This window comes from Dermacentor albipictus, chromosome 10 (assembly GCF_038994185.2).
Source record: "Dermacentor albipictus isolate Rhodes 1998 colony chromosome 10, USDA_Dalb.pri_finalv2, whole genome shotgun sequence".
NCBI lineage: Eukaryota > Metazoa > Arthropoda > Arachnida > Ixodida > Ixodidae > Dermacentor > Dermacentor albipictus.
Genome location: NC_091830.1, coordinates 56,603,891 through 56,617,008, shown reverse-complemented (window position 1 = coordinate 56,617,008; position 13,118 = coordinate 56,603,891). Strand labels below are relative to the sequence as shown.

The window sequence follows — 13,118 nt, the reverse complement described above, 5'->3', positions numbered from 1 at the left end:
GTTCGAACCATTCTCTGCTTGCTCTCCTCCTGCTCCCTTTCATTCTGTGTAGATTCCCACTGGAGTTGCACGTTAGTAGAAGTGTAAGCGCTGCAATTTCTGCAAGACTACCACAGTCTAGAGCTACGGAGGCAACTGCTGGACTTTATCAGTGACACAGCGCTCGACTGGCGAAGACCAACCACGTCTTGTGCTACGCTGGCCTCGGTAGAGGACCACAAACTCGTCACTCGGTGTGGAGGTCGATGTCTACGCCGTGTCAGAAGCACGTAGGGCGACAACGTGCGCCACGCCACGCCGCCACCACTGCTGATGGTCAGAACGTTCACTTTCTAGTTTCCAATTGTTACTTGTTCTGTCGAAGTATGGAACGGTGTATAGCTGAGGTGGTGTTCGTTTTCAATTGCATAGATAGTTTTGGGAGTATCTCGTGTGCGTACAGGGTTTATTTTGTGTCAAATTACCTTGCTGTTCAACTCTTTTAGTTAAAATTGTTTTTTGAGATTAATGTTATGTAATACGTTCGAATTGTGTCTCTCTCTGTTTCTGGAATGCTGAAATTTGTGACACTTCCGCAATATTGAACCGTGAAAAAATAAGCGCGAAAATCTAGAGAGCTGGAAATGCTTGTGGTTAACGTTATCTAATGCATTACACAATCAGACGTTCGAGCTTACACATAAGTGGAAGTAATTATAAATCCAGGTATTTATTTTAGTTGATGAGCTAGTCATTGAAAACTACAAAATTACCGATGTGCCAAGACGGCTGTTAAGAGGCAACACTTGCTCCATTGCCACATCCCGTAGCCTCAGTTTTAAACAGCTTGGCCCGCGCTAGCTATTACCTGTAGTTAAAGCTTCGCCTTGGAAAAGTACAACAGAATACTAGTTTATGTGACTTCGATATGCCCTGCCGAGGATCATATTATAGCATTTGCCAACCCTAGAAGTATTACGAGATGTTCCGCGGTAGCAATCAAGTATCAAGTCGAAATACTCCTTGGTATGGGCAGTCGTCGTCGTCGTGACCACACTACTTACGTGCACGGCATTACAAAAGCCTGTCACAGCAATATCCAACTATTCTTGTGCTGCGTCCGCAAGCGTGATTCCTCGAATGCACTCTTCCTTGTCGCATCCTTACGCTTAACCTTTGCCACCATGCTGTGAGTGCTTATATTGTTTTACTAAGTGACATTGAGTTTAAATACCGATTTCATTTTTATGGTAGACTATGTTACAGATGATGATCGACGACCTTCTCAACTTAAACGATAGGTACTATGGTGAACTGTAATAGAATATGTAAGTCCTCGAATTCTAATTATTACTGCCATCGTTGTATCTCTCGTCGTTACCCGTATCTTAGTTAGCTCCATTGATCATTGCATTGTTATTAGCTTATTATCCAATTTGTTTGCAATTCTTCGACTGCCTAAACCTGACATTATTTCACGAAAAATATCAAGGGTATACGTTTTCTTTACCTATAACTAAAACTGCGAGTTAAAAGGTTCAAAACATCGATATATAATATCGTGCTATGTAATTTATTTGAATTGTTAATACATTTTTACCGATACCTTAATGGCCCTCCAAGCCTGTGTATCTGAGAATATTTTGGGGAAGGCACACAGAATGTATACTTTGTCTAACAATGTCTAGATGCGGACCTTCATGTCATGATAAGTTATTAGGCGTGGTAAAGGGAATCACAAGACGAAAATGTCATCTTATACTACGTTAGTGTGCATCAGTCTTATGATTATTATACTTGAAACGGATTTTGGAAATTTGTAGTTATTGCTCGTCTTTTTTCTAGAACGTGCTCTCCAGTGGCCTCGCCAGGACAGTGCCAGAAGAAATATGCAGGAAGCTGAGATATTGCCATTAAATTCTTACATACTCCTTTACCCAAATATTGTAGTATACAGGTTTACCCTATGTAGGTGTTTAGCCTATGTAACGGTCATAGTTTTCCCCGGCCAATCGCGTTCCCGTATAGCCGGCATGAAGTATTGTCTTGCTACGACATTAACATCGGCGACTGCGTCTCACGCGCTTCAAAACGGAACGTACAATATGGTTGCCATTATATTGTTACGGAAGGATGAAAGAAGAGATAGGAAGAATATCGGAGACGCTGGCTGCTTCGTGTCGTTGGTGGTCAGCCATCTTAACTACTCTGACTCATCCTGTATATAAAATGTAAATATAGTCTTTCTACACTCACAACATACCAATAACATATTGGTGGAGGAGGGGTGTGCCGAACCTGCCTTACGAACAGCATCATCGGGTTCTCGCGCAATTTGCCGCACCTTGAGCACGTTTTTCCAGGATTAACAGTAATTGTGCGTGAGGATATGACTTTATACCTTCTTTGCATCTAGTGCTATATATAATCTTCGCTGCCTCCGACATACGTGCATGTGCCTAACAATGGGTCGGAACAGAGGGAGCTACGACGACTAGTGAGTCGACTGTTGCAACAATTCTAATGTTCGATGTCTGCTTCACCGATGCGTGTTTATCACTTGGCACTTCAAAGTATTGCTACGGAACACTATATGCGATCACGAAGGGGCGAGTAGTGTGAGGACGACGACGACGATTAGAGGCCTGCTTTGGCTGTTGCCTCTTGGCCAAGTTCGGTGTATTACCTTGTAAATATACTTGTATACGGCTTTACGGCTGCGCCTTGCTACGTAACATATCTGGTGGAGGTGGATGCTCCCTGTACGTCGTCACGGAGCTTCGCAGTAGACAGTAAGTCTAGCCTTCATTCTTGGCTCCCGGCGACGATAACTAGACTCCGCCGGCTTCGACACCTGCTTCCACTTCGACGACCTACATCACTCTCCCCGCTCCCCCTTATCCTGGCGTATTCTCGGTTAAAGATGGAGAAGACGTCGAGGACTTGATTACCCTGTTCTAACTCGTCAGCCGTAATAACTGGCGGGACCCTACTATCATGCTCGCCAACGTAGTCTTTTACTTCGGTGGCACAACTCGAGTTTGGTTTCGGACGCATGAAGATGAGCTCACTAGTTGGGATTTGCTTAAGCAAAAGCTTCGAGACTTGTGCGGCAACCCCTACAGTCACTAACTTGCCGCGCAGAAGACGTTTTCCGGTCGTGTGCACAGGTCAACAGAGCCCTATGTGAGGTGCATTCAGGACGTCTTGGCTCTGTGCCGCAAAGTTCACGCACACATGACTGAGTCAGACCAGGTTTCCCTCGTCCTCAATAGTATTGCCGATGAGGCCTTCAACTTGCTCGTTCTCAACAACGTGGCGACGGTGGATGCAGTTATGGAAGAGTGCCGCCGCGTGGAACTTGCTACACGCCGATGTATTGACCAGCAGTTTGCCCGTCTGCCCAAAACCCCAGCGGAATCTTATTTTACCAACGCTCCTCGTCCCATCAACACTGGCGATGTTACCAGGTTTGTCCGGCGTCAGACCGAGGCTGCCTATCCGGCTACCTTCGGCTTAGGCCCCACCGACGCACCTGCAGTCACGGTTTCCCTGATCGAGGCAGTTGTCCGCCAGGAGTTGAAAAACATGGGTCATCACACCATCTGTTTGACCGATCGCCCTGATACCCACACGGCTTCTTCGATTCCGCCCCGTCCCGTATCTTATTGCCCACCACGTTTCCGTAACCCATCTGAATTGTGCACTGCTGATGACAAGCCCTTTTGTTTTCAGTGCCATCGAATCGGGCACATTTCTCGGCACAGTCGCAGTCGCTGGAGTTCCCGAGAAGCAACCCATGCCCGGCGTTCTTCGGACGTGCCTCGCATGGGCTCAGCGATTTGTGCTCCTGGTTGTGGCATCTCGCTCGGGATATTCTTCTATATTGTTATAGAGCACTCGGAGGTGTAAGGACCTTCCTGACACCTCATCTTCCCGGACCCGCCTACCATCATTTCACCAGGGCCTCATTTTGAGCAGCCAGGAGAACGCCGAGCTAAGCCTAACGCTCGGCGCAACGCCACCTCGCCCGCAGCGTGCAGCTGCACCTAGCGTGGCACCGGCGTCCGCTGCGCCGGCACTCACTCCCTTCGTCTCGAAGCCGCCGATATGTAAAATATAGTATACAGAACACTCATCTCCCAACAAGAATTTGATGACGACCCTCGCTGGCCCCGATTGCTCCAAGCCCACCGTGCGGCCCATCCAAAGGAAGCAGTTTCACCCATGAACGCCAACCTCAAGTCCGCCATGGCACTTTGCCATCGCTGAATACTAACCGCCTACGCCGCCACGTCCAGCTGCCTCGTCTCCCAGTGGAAGACTACAAGATCGTCTTCCGCTCTGGTGGTGGCCTCAACCTCCGCACAACCACAAATGGGGCTCTCCTTGCCTAACTCTGTTCTAGCACCAGCGTTGAGTTCGGTGACGCCCGTGTCGAGGACCGCATACGCATAAACCCGTACATTATCTCTCACTATCAGAAAACCCTTGGAGCAACGCACCCGGCAGTATGTGCGAACGTTTGAGTTGCGTCTCGCTACCCAGTTGTACCCACTTCGCGCTTATGTGGCCGCACCTGACAACGCCCTCCGCGGCATAATCTACAACGCCGTGGACAATCAAAACCAAGAGGAGATAATCGAGGACCTGCAGGCTATGAATCCTAGCAATACTTATGCCATCGCTGACGCAAGGCAGATGGATCGCACCCGGTCCACCCTGATCACCTCGTCGGCCCGAAAGAACTCCCTCGCACCGCGTTGTTGAACTGCGGCCTGTTTATCTGTCACCCCTTCCGCCCCAAGGCTGAAGCTTGTTTCAATTGTTGGAGCCATGGTCACCACTCCAACGTATGTACCAAGCCCAGGTCCGGACGCTGCCCATGCTGCGGAGCTGTGCACGCCGCTCGGGACCCCCCTGACTGCACTCCTATATGCATTACAAAGGGTCGCGCCTGTGTAAGCTCCGCTTCGAACGGGGGTGGGGTGAGTCCCTCCCTACTCGCATCCAGTCCCAAGTCAACTGCCATCCAGCTCAGTGCAGTCAACACCATCCGCCAAAGACAACCGTTCATCGCGTCCCCGTCAACGATCCAGCTTCCGATCAAGCCGGGACCGCAGCCCTCACCACCGCTCCGTCTCATTTCCACCGCTACCGGGGCAAGACACCCCATCGACCCTGCCGGACCCCGATAAAGAAAAGCTCAAAGCTCAAATCGCAGCGCCCAGAGCAACCACATTGCCCTACTGAAAGAACAGCTGCAGGCGCTGCTCGCGCGCCCCCACCTCCCCACCTCTTCCCCTCACCAAACCTAATGACCCATCGCTCTCCAGACATCACCGCCACCACCTCCCGTCCCTATGTCCGCCTCCTCTTCGGCCGCATCTTCTAGTGCCGCCTCCCCCTCCCTCAGCCCTCCACATAAGAGGCGCTCCTCTACAGAACCTGCCCCCACCCCGGAGATGGAGGCTGTCATCCGCCACACGCCTCAGTCCTCGAGGCACATGAACGACGCATCATGGCCGCCATTACAGTACTGCGTACGGACAAGCAGAGCTGGATGGCTCAAATTAACAACCGCATGGCCGAAATTGAGGCCCGCCAGAGTTCCCTCGAATGCGATCTTGCCGAAATGACCATTAATGTCTCATCCCTCCTCCCCTCATCCTCATCTTCCAAACACCCTGCAACAGCAGAGGCACACCGGCCTCAATATGGCCACACAACCCCGCGCCTTAATTTCTGGCAGTGCAACTGCCGCGGCTTGCGCGTAAACCGGCACACGATGCAGCTCCGCCTCCAGAACATCCCTCCCTCCGGCCTCTCCATTATCATCGCCCTTCAAGATACCTCCGCAATAAAATTATGTGACTACACAGCTTTCCACCCTGCTTCCCCTTCACCTCCGAACGTTGCCACGCTAGTTCATCGCGCATACGTGGCAATCGAGCATCCGCTCGACGTTCCGGAATGCACTCACCTCTTCTTTGATCTTCTCCCCCGGCGGCGGCAATATGCCAGCCTTTTTGTCCTTAATGTATACAGCCCACCCCGCACACCTGGAGGTCCCCTTCTCCTCCTTCTCCGCACCGTCCTCTCATGCGCGAGCCGGAACGCGCTCCTAATTCTTGGCAATTACAACTTTCATCACGTAAGTTGGGGTTAGCACAAGAACTGCAAGAAGGGCCTGGCACTATGGACATTCTTGCAGAACGGAGAGTTGACCGTCCTTAACGATTTCTCGGTACCCACCCGCATCGGCTCCAGCGTACAACGGAACACTAATCCGGACATTTCCATCTGCAAAAATATCCCGCACGCCGTGTGGAAGAACACCTGGGTCTCTCTCGGTATATATATATATATATATATATATATATATATATATATATATATATATATGATTTGTTTATTTCGAAAATGACATACAAATACGAGCCTGCCCAAGCCAACAATGGGCTTGTGGGGCAGCGCTCGGCAGAATGGAGCAAGCCAGGGAGCGGCACAGTAAATCAGTTATGTACAAAACTCAAAAATAAAACTAAAGAAAGAAAGAAAGAAAGGAAGAAAAGAAACCAAATTACACATACAAATCAAAAATATAAGATTTAACTGCTTTCCGTGTGCTGGAAGATAAAACTTTATCTGGCAGGTCATTTAACACATCAGGTACATAGAAGGCACGGACACGTTTGCCATATCTTGTCCTTACTCTTGGTAAGGTAAAGCGGTCGCGTGTACGTAATGCTCTGGCGGGGACATACGGGAGGCAGAACTCATTGTTCCATATATACAAAAGGATTACCGTTTCTTTGAATAACAGCCTGAACGAGGGCATGTGCGAGCATGAAAAAAGACTTGAATTGTTAGTAATGTGCACACCATACAACACCGCCCGAATTATGGATTTTAGTAAAGAATCAACTTTATTGCGCCAAAACACTGAACAGAAATAAAAAGAACAGATTCCATATCTCAGCACACTGTACGCTAATGCATGTGCTATTGTTTTCCTTACGTAAATTGGGCATAGTGCTTTAATAGAATGCAGTAGTCAGGCTATTTTGCGAACTATTCCAGCAACCACTATAGCCTGTCCGTCGCTCCTTCCCCACCCTATCCTCCTCCCGCAAGGCCGCTCGGCTTGTGTGCTCTCGAGCTACCTTGTCCGCCCTTAGGTTCCCTTCTATTCCAGCGTTTCCCGGTACCCAGAAAATTGTATGCCTGACTTTGTTTGTTGTTGCCCTGCAGGAGCGGAGGATGTGAAGCGCCGTGCGTCCTATTCTGCCGTTCATGTAATTCCGACACGTAGTTTGCGAGTCGGTGAGTATTGTTAAAGACCTTTCGGATCGGTAGCCCTCCACTGCCGCTAGAGCTACGGCTATTTCCTCAGCTTGCGTTACCGAGCAGTCCTTCAATGACGTACTGCTGATCTCTTTGTAGCCCTGGCCTATTATTATCGCAGGTGTCTTTGCTATGTTTGTGCCTCTTTTCTTGGCTTATACTGCAACATCTGTGTATACTATTGTGTTTTTTTGTGGCCAGGTACTTTTCGACGTAATTCGCACTTGCGTCCCTTCGCGCCGTGTGGAGGTTTGGGTCCATGTTTTTGGGTAGGGGGTTAACAGTGTATGTTTTCCGATATTCACCAGGAAGATCCATGCTGTCACCCACTTCCCTGTTCCGAAGTGTGCCAAGGATGTGCGCAGCTTCATCGGTCTTTGCTCGTACTTCCACCGTTTCGTGAAAAATTTCGCATCCATAGCATTACCACTAATTGAGTTCTAGCGCGAAGTGAAACACGGACACAGAAAGGAGCAGGAGTTTCACTTCGCGCTAGAATCCAATATCATGTTACCGTACCAACTCGCCCAGCTATCTATCCTTTTGCACTAATTGAGCGCTTGAAAAAAAAAAGCCCCTTTCCAGTGGTGCGACAATGAGGCCTCTGCATTCTCCCATCTAATCGACCTTCTCACAACGCCTCCCGTTCTGGCCCATTTTGATCCTTCTGCGCCTACCGAAGTCCGTACTGATGCCAGCGGTCACAGAATTGGCGGAGTACTGGCGTCACTGAATTGCCGGAGTATGTTATCGCTATCGCCAGCAGGCTCCTCTCACCCGCGGAGCGCAACTATTCCATGATCGAGCGCGAGTGTCGGGCCCCAGTTTCGGCGGTAGCGAAATTCCGCCCATACTTATATGGCCACCCTTTTCCATTGTCACAGACCATCACGCATTTGCTGGTTATGCTCACTGAAAGATCCCACAGGAAGTCTTGGTCGCTGGGCATTACGCCTCCAAGAATAGTCGTATTCTGTCAGCTACAAATCTGGCCGACTACACAAGGACGCTGACTGCCTATCTCGTTACCCGGTTGACGAGCCCGACGACGCCGACAGCAGTACCGCCAATGGCATTTTCTCTGTGTCTGCCTTCGCTAAAATCATCGATGAGCACTACCGAGACCTATCGCTGCGAGCACTCATCGAGCGTTTGCACTCTACAGCTACCGACACATCAGGTCACCGATATGTCCTCAAGGGCGGAATTCTGTACCGAAGGAACTTCCTCCCTGACTGCTCTGATCTTCTTCTCGTGCCAAAACATCTACGACAGACTGTGCTGTTTGAGATGTATGACGCACCCACTGCAGCATATATTGGGGTAACCCGCATGTACGACCGCGTCCACCGCTACGTCTATAGGATTGGTGTTGCTCGCTCCGTCCGACGCTATGTTGCCTCCTCTGCTCGCTGCCAGCGTCGGAAAACACCTCAGGTGCTACTTGCCGGTCATTTCCAGCCGATAACCGTCACTATGGAACCGTTCTTTCGTGTTGGATTAGGCCTACTCGGTCCTTTTCCCTCTTATATATTGAACCTCCTTAGGTTTGTGTTTCCCCAAACCAGAATTATCACGTAATTGTGTCAGCTTCCTTTTTTTAGAGCTGTGCTCCCCGTACTGTTCATGCCTCGAATGGCCTGCGCATATCAACGTGACATAGCGGTCCCGAAAGGAATGTATCAAGTGCTTAGCGCTAAAGGAGAAGAAAACAAGGTTGCGCAAGACGCACGATTATTGTTTCAGGACAGATGAGCCAGAAATGGCGGGTAAAATTTTCGAGGAGCAGTTATACATGACTCAGTGTCAGTGCCAGATATGCAGTCCGCCGGTGGCCTAGCCTTGGTGGAGCGTGCAAATAAGACTCCTGAAACACGTTTAGCAATGAGGTTTCTTTTACAGTTCACATAAGACAAAGCATACCGACCACGTTACATTATACGTCCAAATAACCAATGCATGTGACAGGCGCAGCCAGCGTCACACTGGTGGGAGGTCGTGCAGTATAGGTGATAGGTACCCTTGCGACCCGAATGCTTAGTACTACTATAGGACAAATGTTGCGGTTCGTTATGTGCGTTGCAACTTAAGGGCCGTCTTTCACATTCCAGAAGTGAATTTGAATTGCGTAGAATAACAAATTGGTTGGATTTGCGCATAGCGATGATTTGCCCACACCTATGAAGAGTTGTTCTCGCAACCTTCGTTTGCACTCTTTCTACGCTACTTATGTGTATTGCGGAAAAATGCAGTGAGGAGTGGAGCTTACGAATATCGCTCGTAGTAATAATGATGGCGACCACCATGCACGCCATGGCCATCAGGCAAAAGCACATGATGACCGCCAAGGCAGCCACCCTTGGTCCAGAGACACTGCAAGGAAGTAAAGGCCACAAGTAGAAGGAAAACGTTTATTAAGTAGCCATTCATAGAGGAGTTCTTCTTGTGATAAACCATGTTTTAGTTACGTTATCCCACTGTTTTATTGGACCCCTGAACGGTTTTATAGATTTTGCGCAAGCGTAATGAGTCATTGAGTAGGCCCCTCTTAACATTCAGTCACGCCTTGAAGCAGTTCACCTAAATTTGTAGTGTATTATAATGTTTTGCTATGAATAGAGCTATGCTATGAAAAGATCTATGGGAAGAAGAATGATGGGTATAACGTTAAGGGATAAGAAAAGAGCAGATTGGGTGAGGGAACAAACGCGAGGTAATAACATCTTAGTTGAGATAAAGAAAAAAAATGGGCATGTGCAGGAGGTGTGATGAGGAGGCAAGGTAACCGAAGGTCATTAAGGGTTACGGACTGGATTCCAAGCGAAGGGAAGCGTAGTAGGGGGCGGCAGAGAGCTAGGTGGCCGTATTAGATTAAGAAGTTTGCAGGGACAACATGGCCACAATTAGTACATGACCGGGGTAGTTGGAGAAGGATGGGAGAGGCCTTTGCGCCTGCAGTGGGCGTAACCAGACTGATGATGATGATGATGATGATGATGATGATGATGTTCTTGTTGTGATGCCGAACGCTAGCGATTGCAGCGAAGCCGCTCTGTTGAGTTTTCTGCCGGCCCCTTACCACTGACGTATTTGACCTAATACACACCAATTGGTAGAGCTACTTGATTGGCAACCCAGGTGACATAATGTATAATTGCTCCAACTTTATGGTGAATGAAGGTTGTTCGCAATGGTTGTAATTCTGGTTATATTCTTTGTATAAAAATAATTGAAAAGCCACATACAACGACCGTCTATCTCAAGCAATTCCAGCACATACAACGTGTCGTGTGTTTGCGTTCAAACATTCTCCATGTTGACGTAGGCTGAGCGGTCCCTGTTCGTCGAAAGCTTTCTTTGCAAGAGCGCCGTGGATCGCTTTCGTTGGGCTGTGGGCTGTAAATCTAGTGATCGGCGATATGTCAAGCTGTGACATCGCGTTTCACAGCAAAGCCACTGCGATAGGAGTCACTGCGGACCATTAAGCTGTCGATGTCCGATCGATGCCAGCATCTACGGATTGGTGGGCGCCACCTGACGCTGGAGGATTACTACCACAATATGGAGTTTTAGCGAGCAAACGCAAGCGCATGAGAGCTGGGTGGTTTACCAGATAAACAGAAGCCCAAGGATTGCCGACTATCACGGTGCATCCACTCGGAGGCACAGAGCCCAACCAGACAAACAGAGAACTAATATAGCGGTAACCTATTCTACTTTGATGCTGGTGTAAGTTTCCGCCAGGGGCGTATTCGTGAACACGTTGTCATTTTAAATGTTTAAAATTTTTACACTTGGTTACAGTAATATAAGCTTTGTGTTTTGGCTGGTTAAGCTCTCTGCCACCAGGTGGCTGCACTGTTCTGGTCCTTCTACAGTTAGTGCATAGGCTCCCATTAAAGCCTATACTTTAAAGCCTATAATGTAGTCTGTACAGTAAATCTAGGCCATTCAGGCTGCTCACGGTTATTTATTACAGCAATGGTAGATTGAAGGGGAATTAGTTCATGTCTCCGCCCACCCGTCAAAACGCCCAGCTTGCCTGTGATTACCGAAATAAGGGACATGCTCTGTGCAGCGACAAAACGTGTGCGACGCACGTTGCATGGATAGCTCTCGCTGGGGCTCGACAGCCAGGCAACTAGCAGAGAGGTCAGAGAGGCTTCGCGCGGCGTCTCCAAGACAACCGGAAGTAGACGGCATGACGTCACATCATGACGCAAAGGCAGTGAAAGCGGAGTTTAGCCCAGATCTTTTATGTAACAAGATGAGGCGAAAAGATTGGCTAGGTGGGATGGCAACTTGTGATCGTCCTGTAGCGCTCTTAAAGTGAGACGCTTCACTTTGAATTATTGCAGGAATGCTTTACTGTAGCTAAAAACTACGCCTGAACAAAATGGGCCCAAACGTTTTAGGGACCTTTAAGCACAAAAAAGGTCAAATTTAATTTTTAGGTTTATTTTCTGCGAAAGATATATGTTGCTAGTCGCAGAAACAGTGATACCTAACTATTGAAAATCTGAATTGAGGAAAGCCTCGAGATTTACGTAGCGTTGTCCCTTGGCTCTGCGATTAGCTAGGATAAATGAAATGATATGAATAATAACGAAGCATTAACAGAAAGTCTATAAGAATTAATAGAACTATCGGCTTTGATGCCATTTTTATTAAAAAGTTGTGGTCTAATATGAAAAATTTTCGACCGATTCTATTCATCTTCGTTAATTTTATGCATCAATACGTGAGCAATGAGTGCACAATGTCATTTCTAAATATTTATGAATAATATCATCAGTGTTTCGTAACATGATGTGAGCAAAAATAATTTTCAGGAAATATAAACAGAATAAGGTAAATAAAAACTGAACATTATTCACGCGTAGGACATCCGTGTTTTATAAAAACATATTAATCGCGCTAATGGTAAGAATACTAATTAACACTGCAGACAGCACTAAGAAAAAAAATCGAATAGGGAACAATCAAGAAAAATTAATTACGTCAAAATACAAAGGTTAGGGTTAAAAAGCACGTTTTGTCTCACAACGTAATCACGGAAGGAACATTTCTTTTTGCAACATGTTTCTGAATGTATGAGTATAGATAAAATGGAAAAAGCAAGGAAAAGCAGCTTTCTACAGGAAAACCGACACCTGAATATGGCCTTGGATCTTAACAAGCGTTGAAATAAAATTATTGAAGTAAAAAAATTGGTACAAAAAATATTCTAAACCATGAGAATATCCTCAGTAGTTTCAAGTTCAGCCTATTAGGATGGTAGCTTGATTTCTCATCCTAGCTATGCGAGTCCTATAATGTTTCAGTGGGACCCAGTAAAAGTAATTTGAAATTAGTTTGGAAATTTTATAACACTACGAGCTTTTCTACCGTTCGTTTTTTAACGTGCTAGAACTGCTGTATTGTGGCCCAACAATTTGCCCGAGGTCCTGGGTGGGGAGAACCCTACATTACAAGTATATTTCCTAAAATCGACACTAATCGAGTGACATGAAAGGCCAAAAGAAGTCTAACTACGTTCTGTAATTGAGGTTGGATGATCCAAGAAAGACACTTGTGTTTATTACCGCTGCCAAAAAGAAAAACTGTATGCGCTGTTATATAAGTGAACATTTTCACAATCGTTTTTATGTGAGCAGCCTCATCCAGGGATACACAGAGTGCAAGTCAATTCACATATCTGTGGAGGAAACGAACGCAAGCATCAAATGTTAGAATGTAAGTTATTCCGAAATCATGACTGGAATACTATATTTATTCTATTCTAGTTCCAT

General features: G+C 47.3%; 1 protein-coding gene across 2 annotated transcripts in view; it reads right to left on the bottom strand.

Annotated features, from left to right (window-relative positions):
- Window positions 1–13,118, bottom strand: part of LOC139050395 (uncharacterized) — a 129,443-nt gene that overhangs the window by 96,831 nt on the left and 19,494 nt on the right. For both annotated transcript variants that reach the window (XM_070526695.1, XM_070526693.1), the window contains exon 5: window positions 9,596–9,699. In XM_070526695.1, coding sequence (XP_070382796.1) covers window positions 9,596–9,699 — 104 coding nt within the window. The remainder of the gene's footprint in view (window positions 1–9,595; window positions 9,700–13,118) is intronic.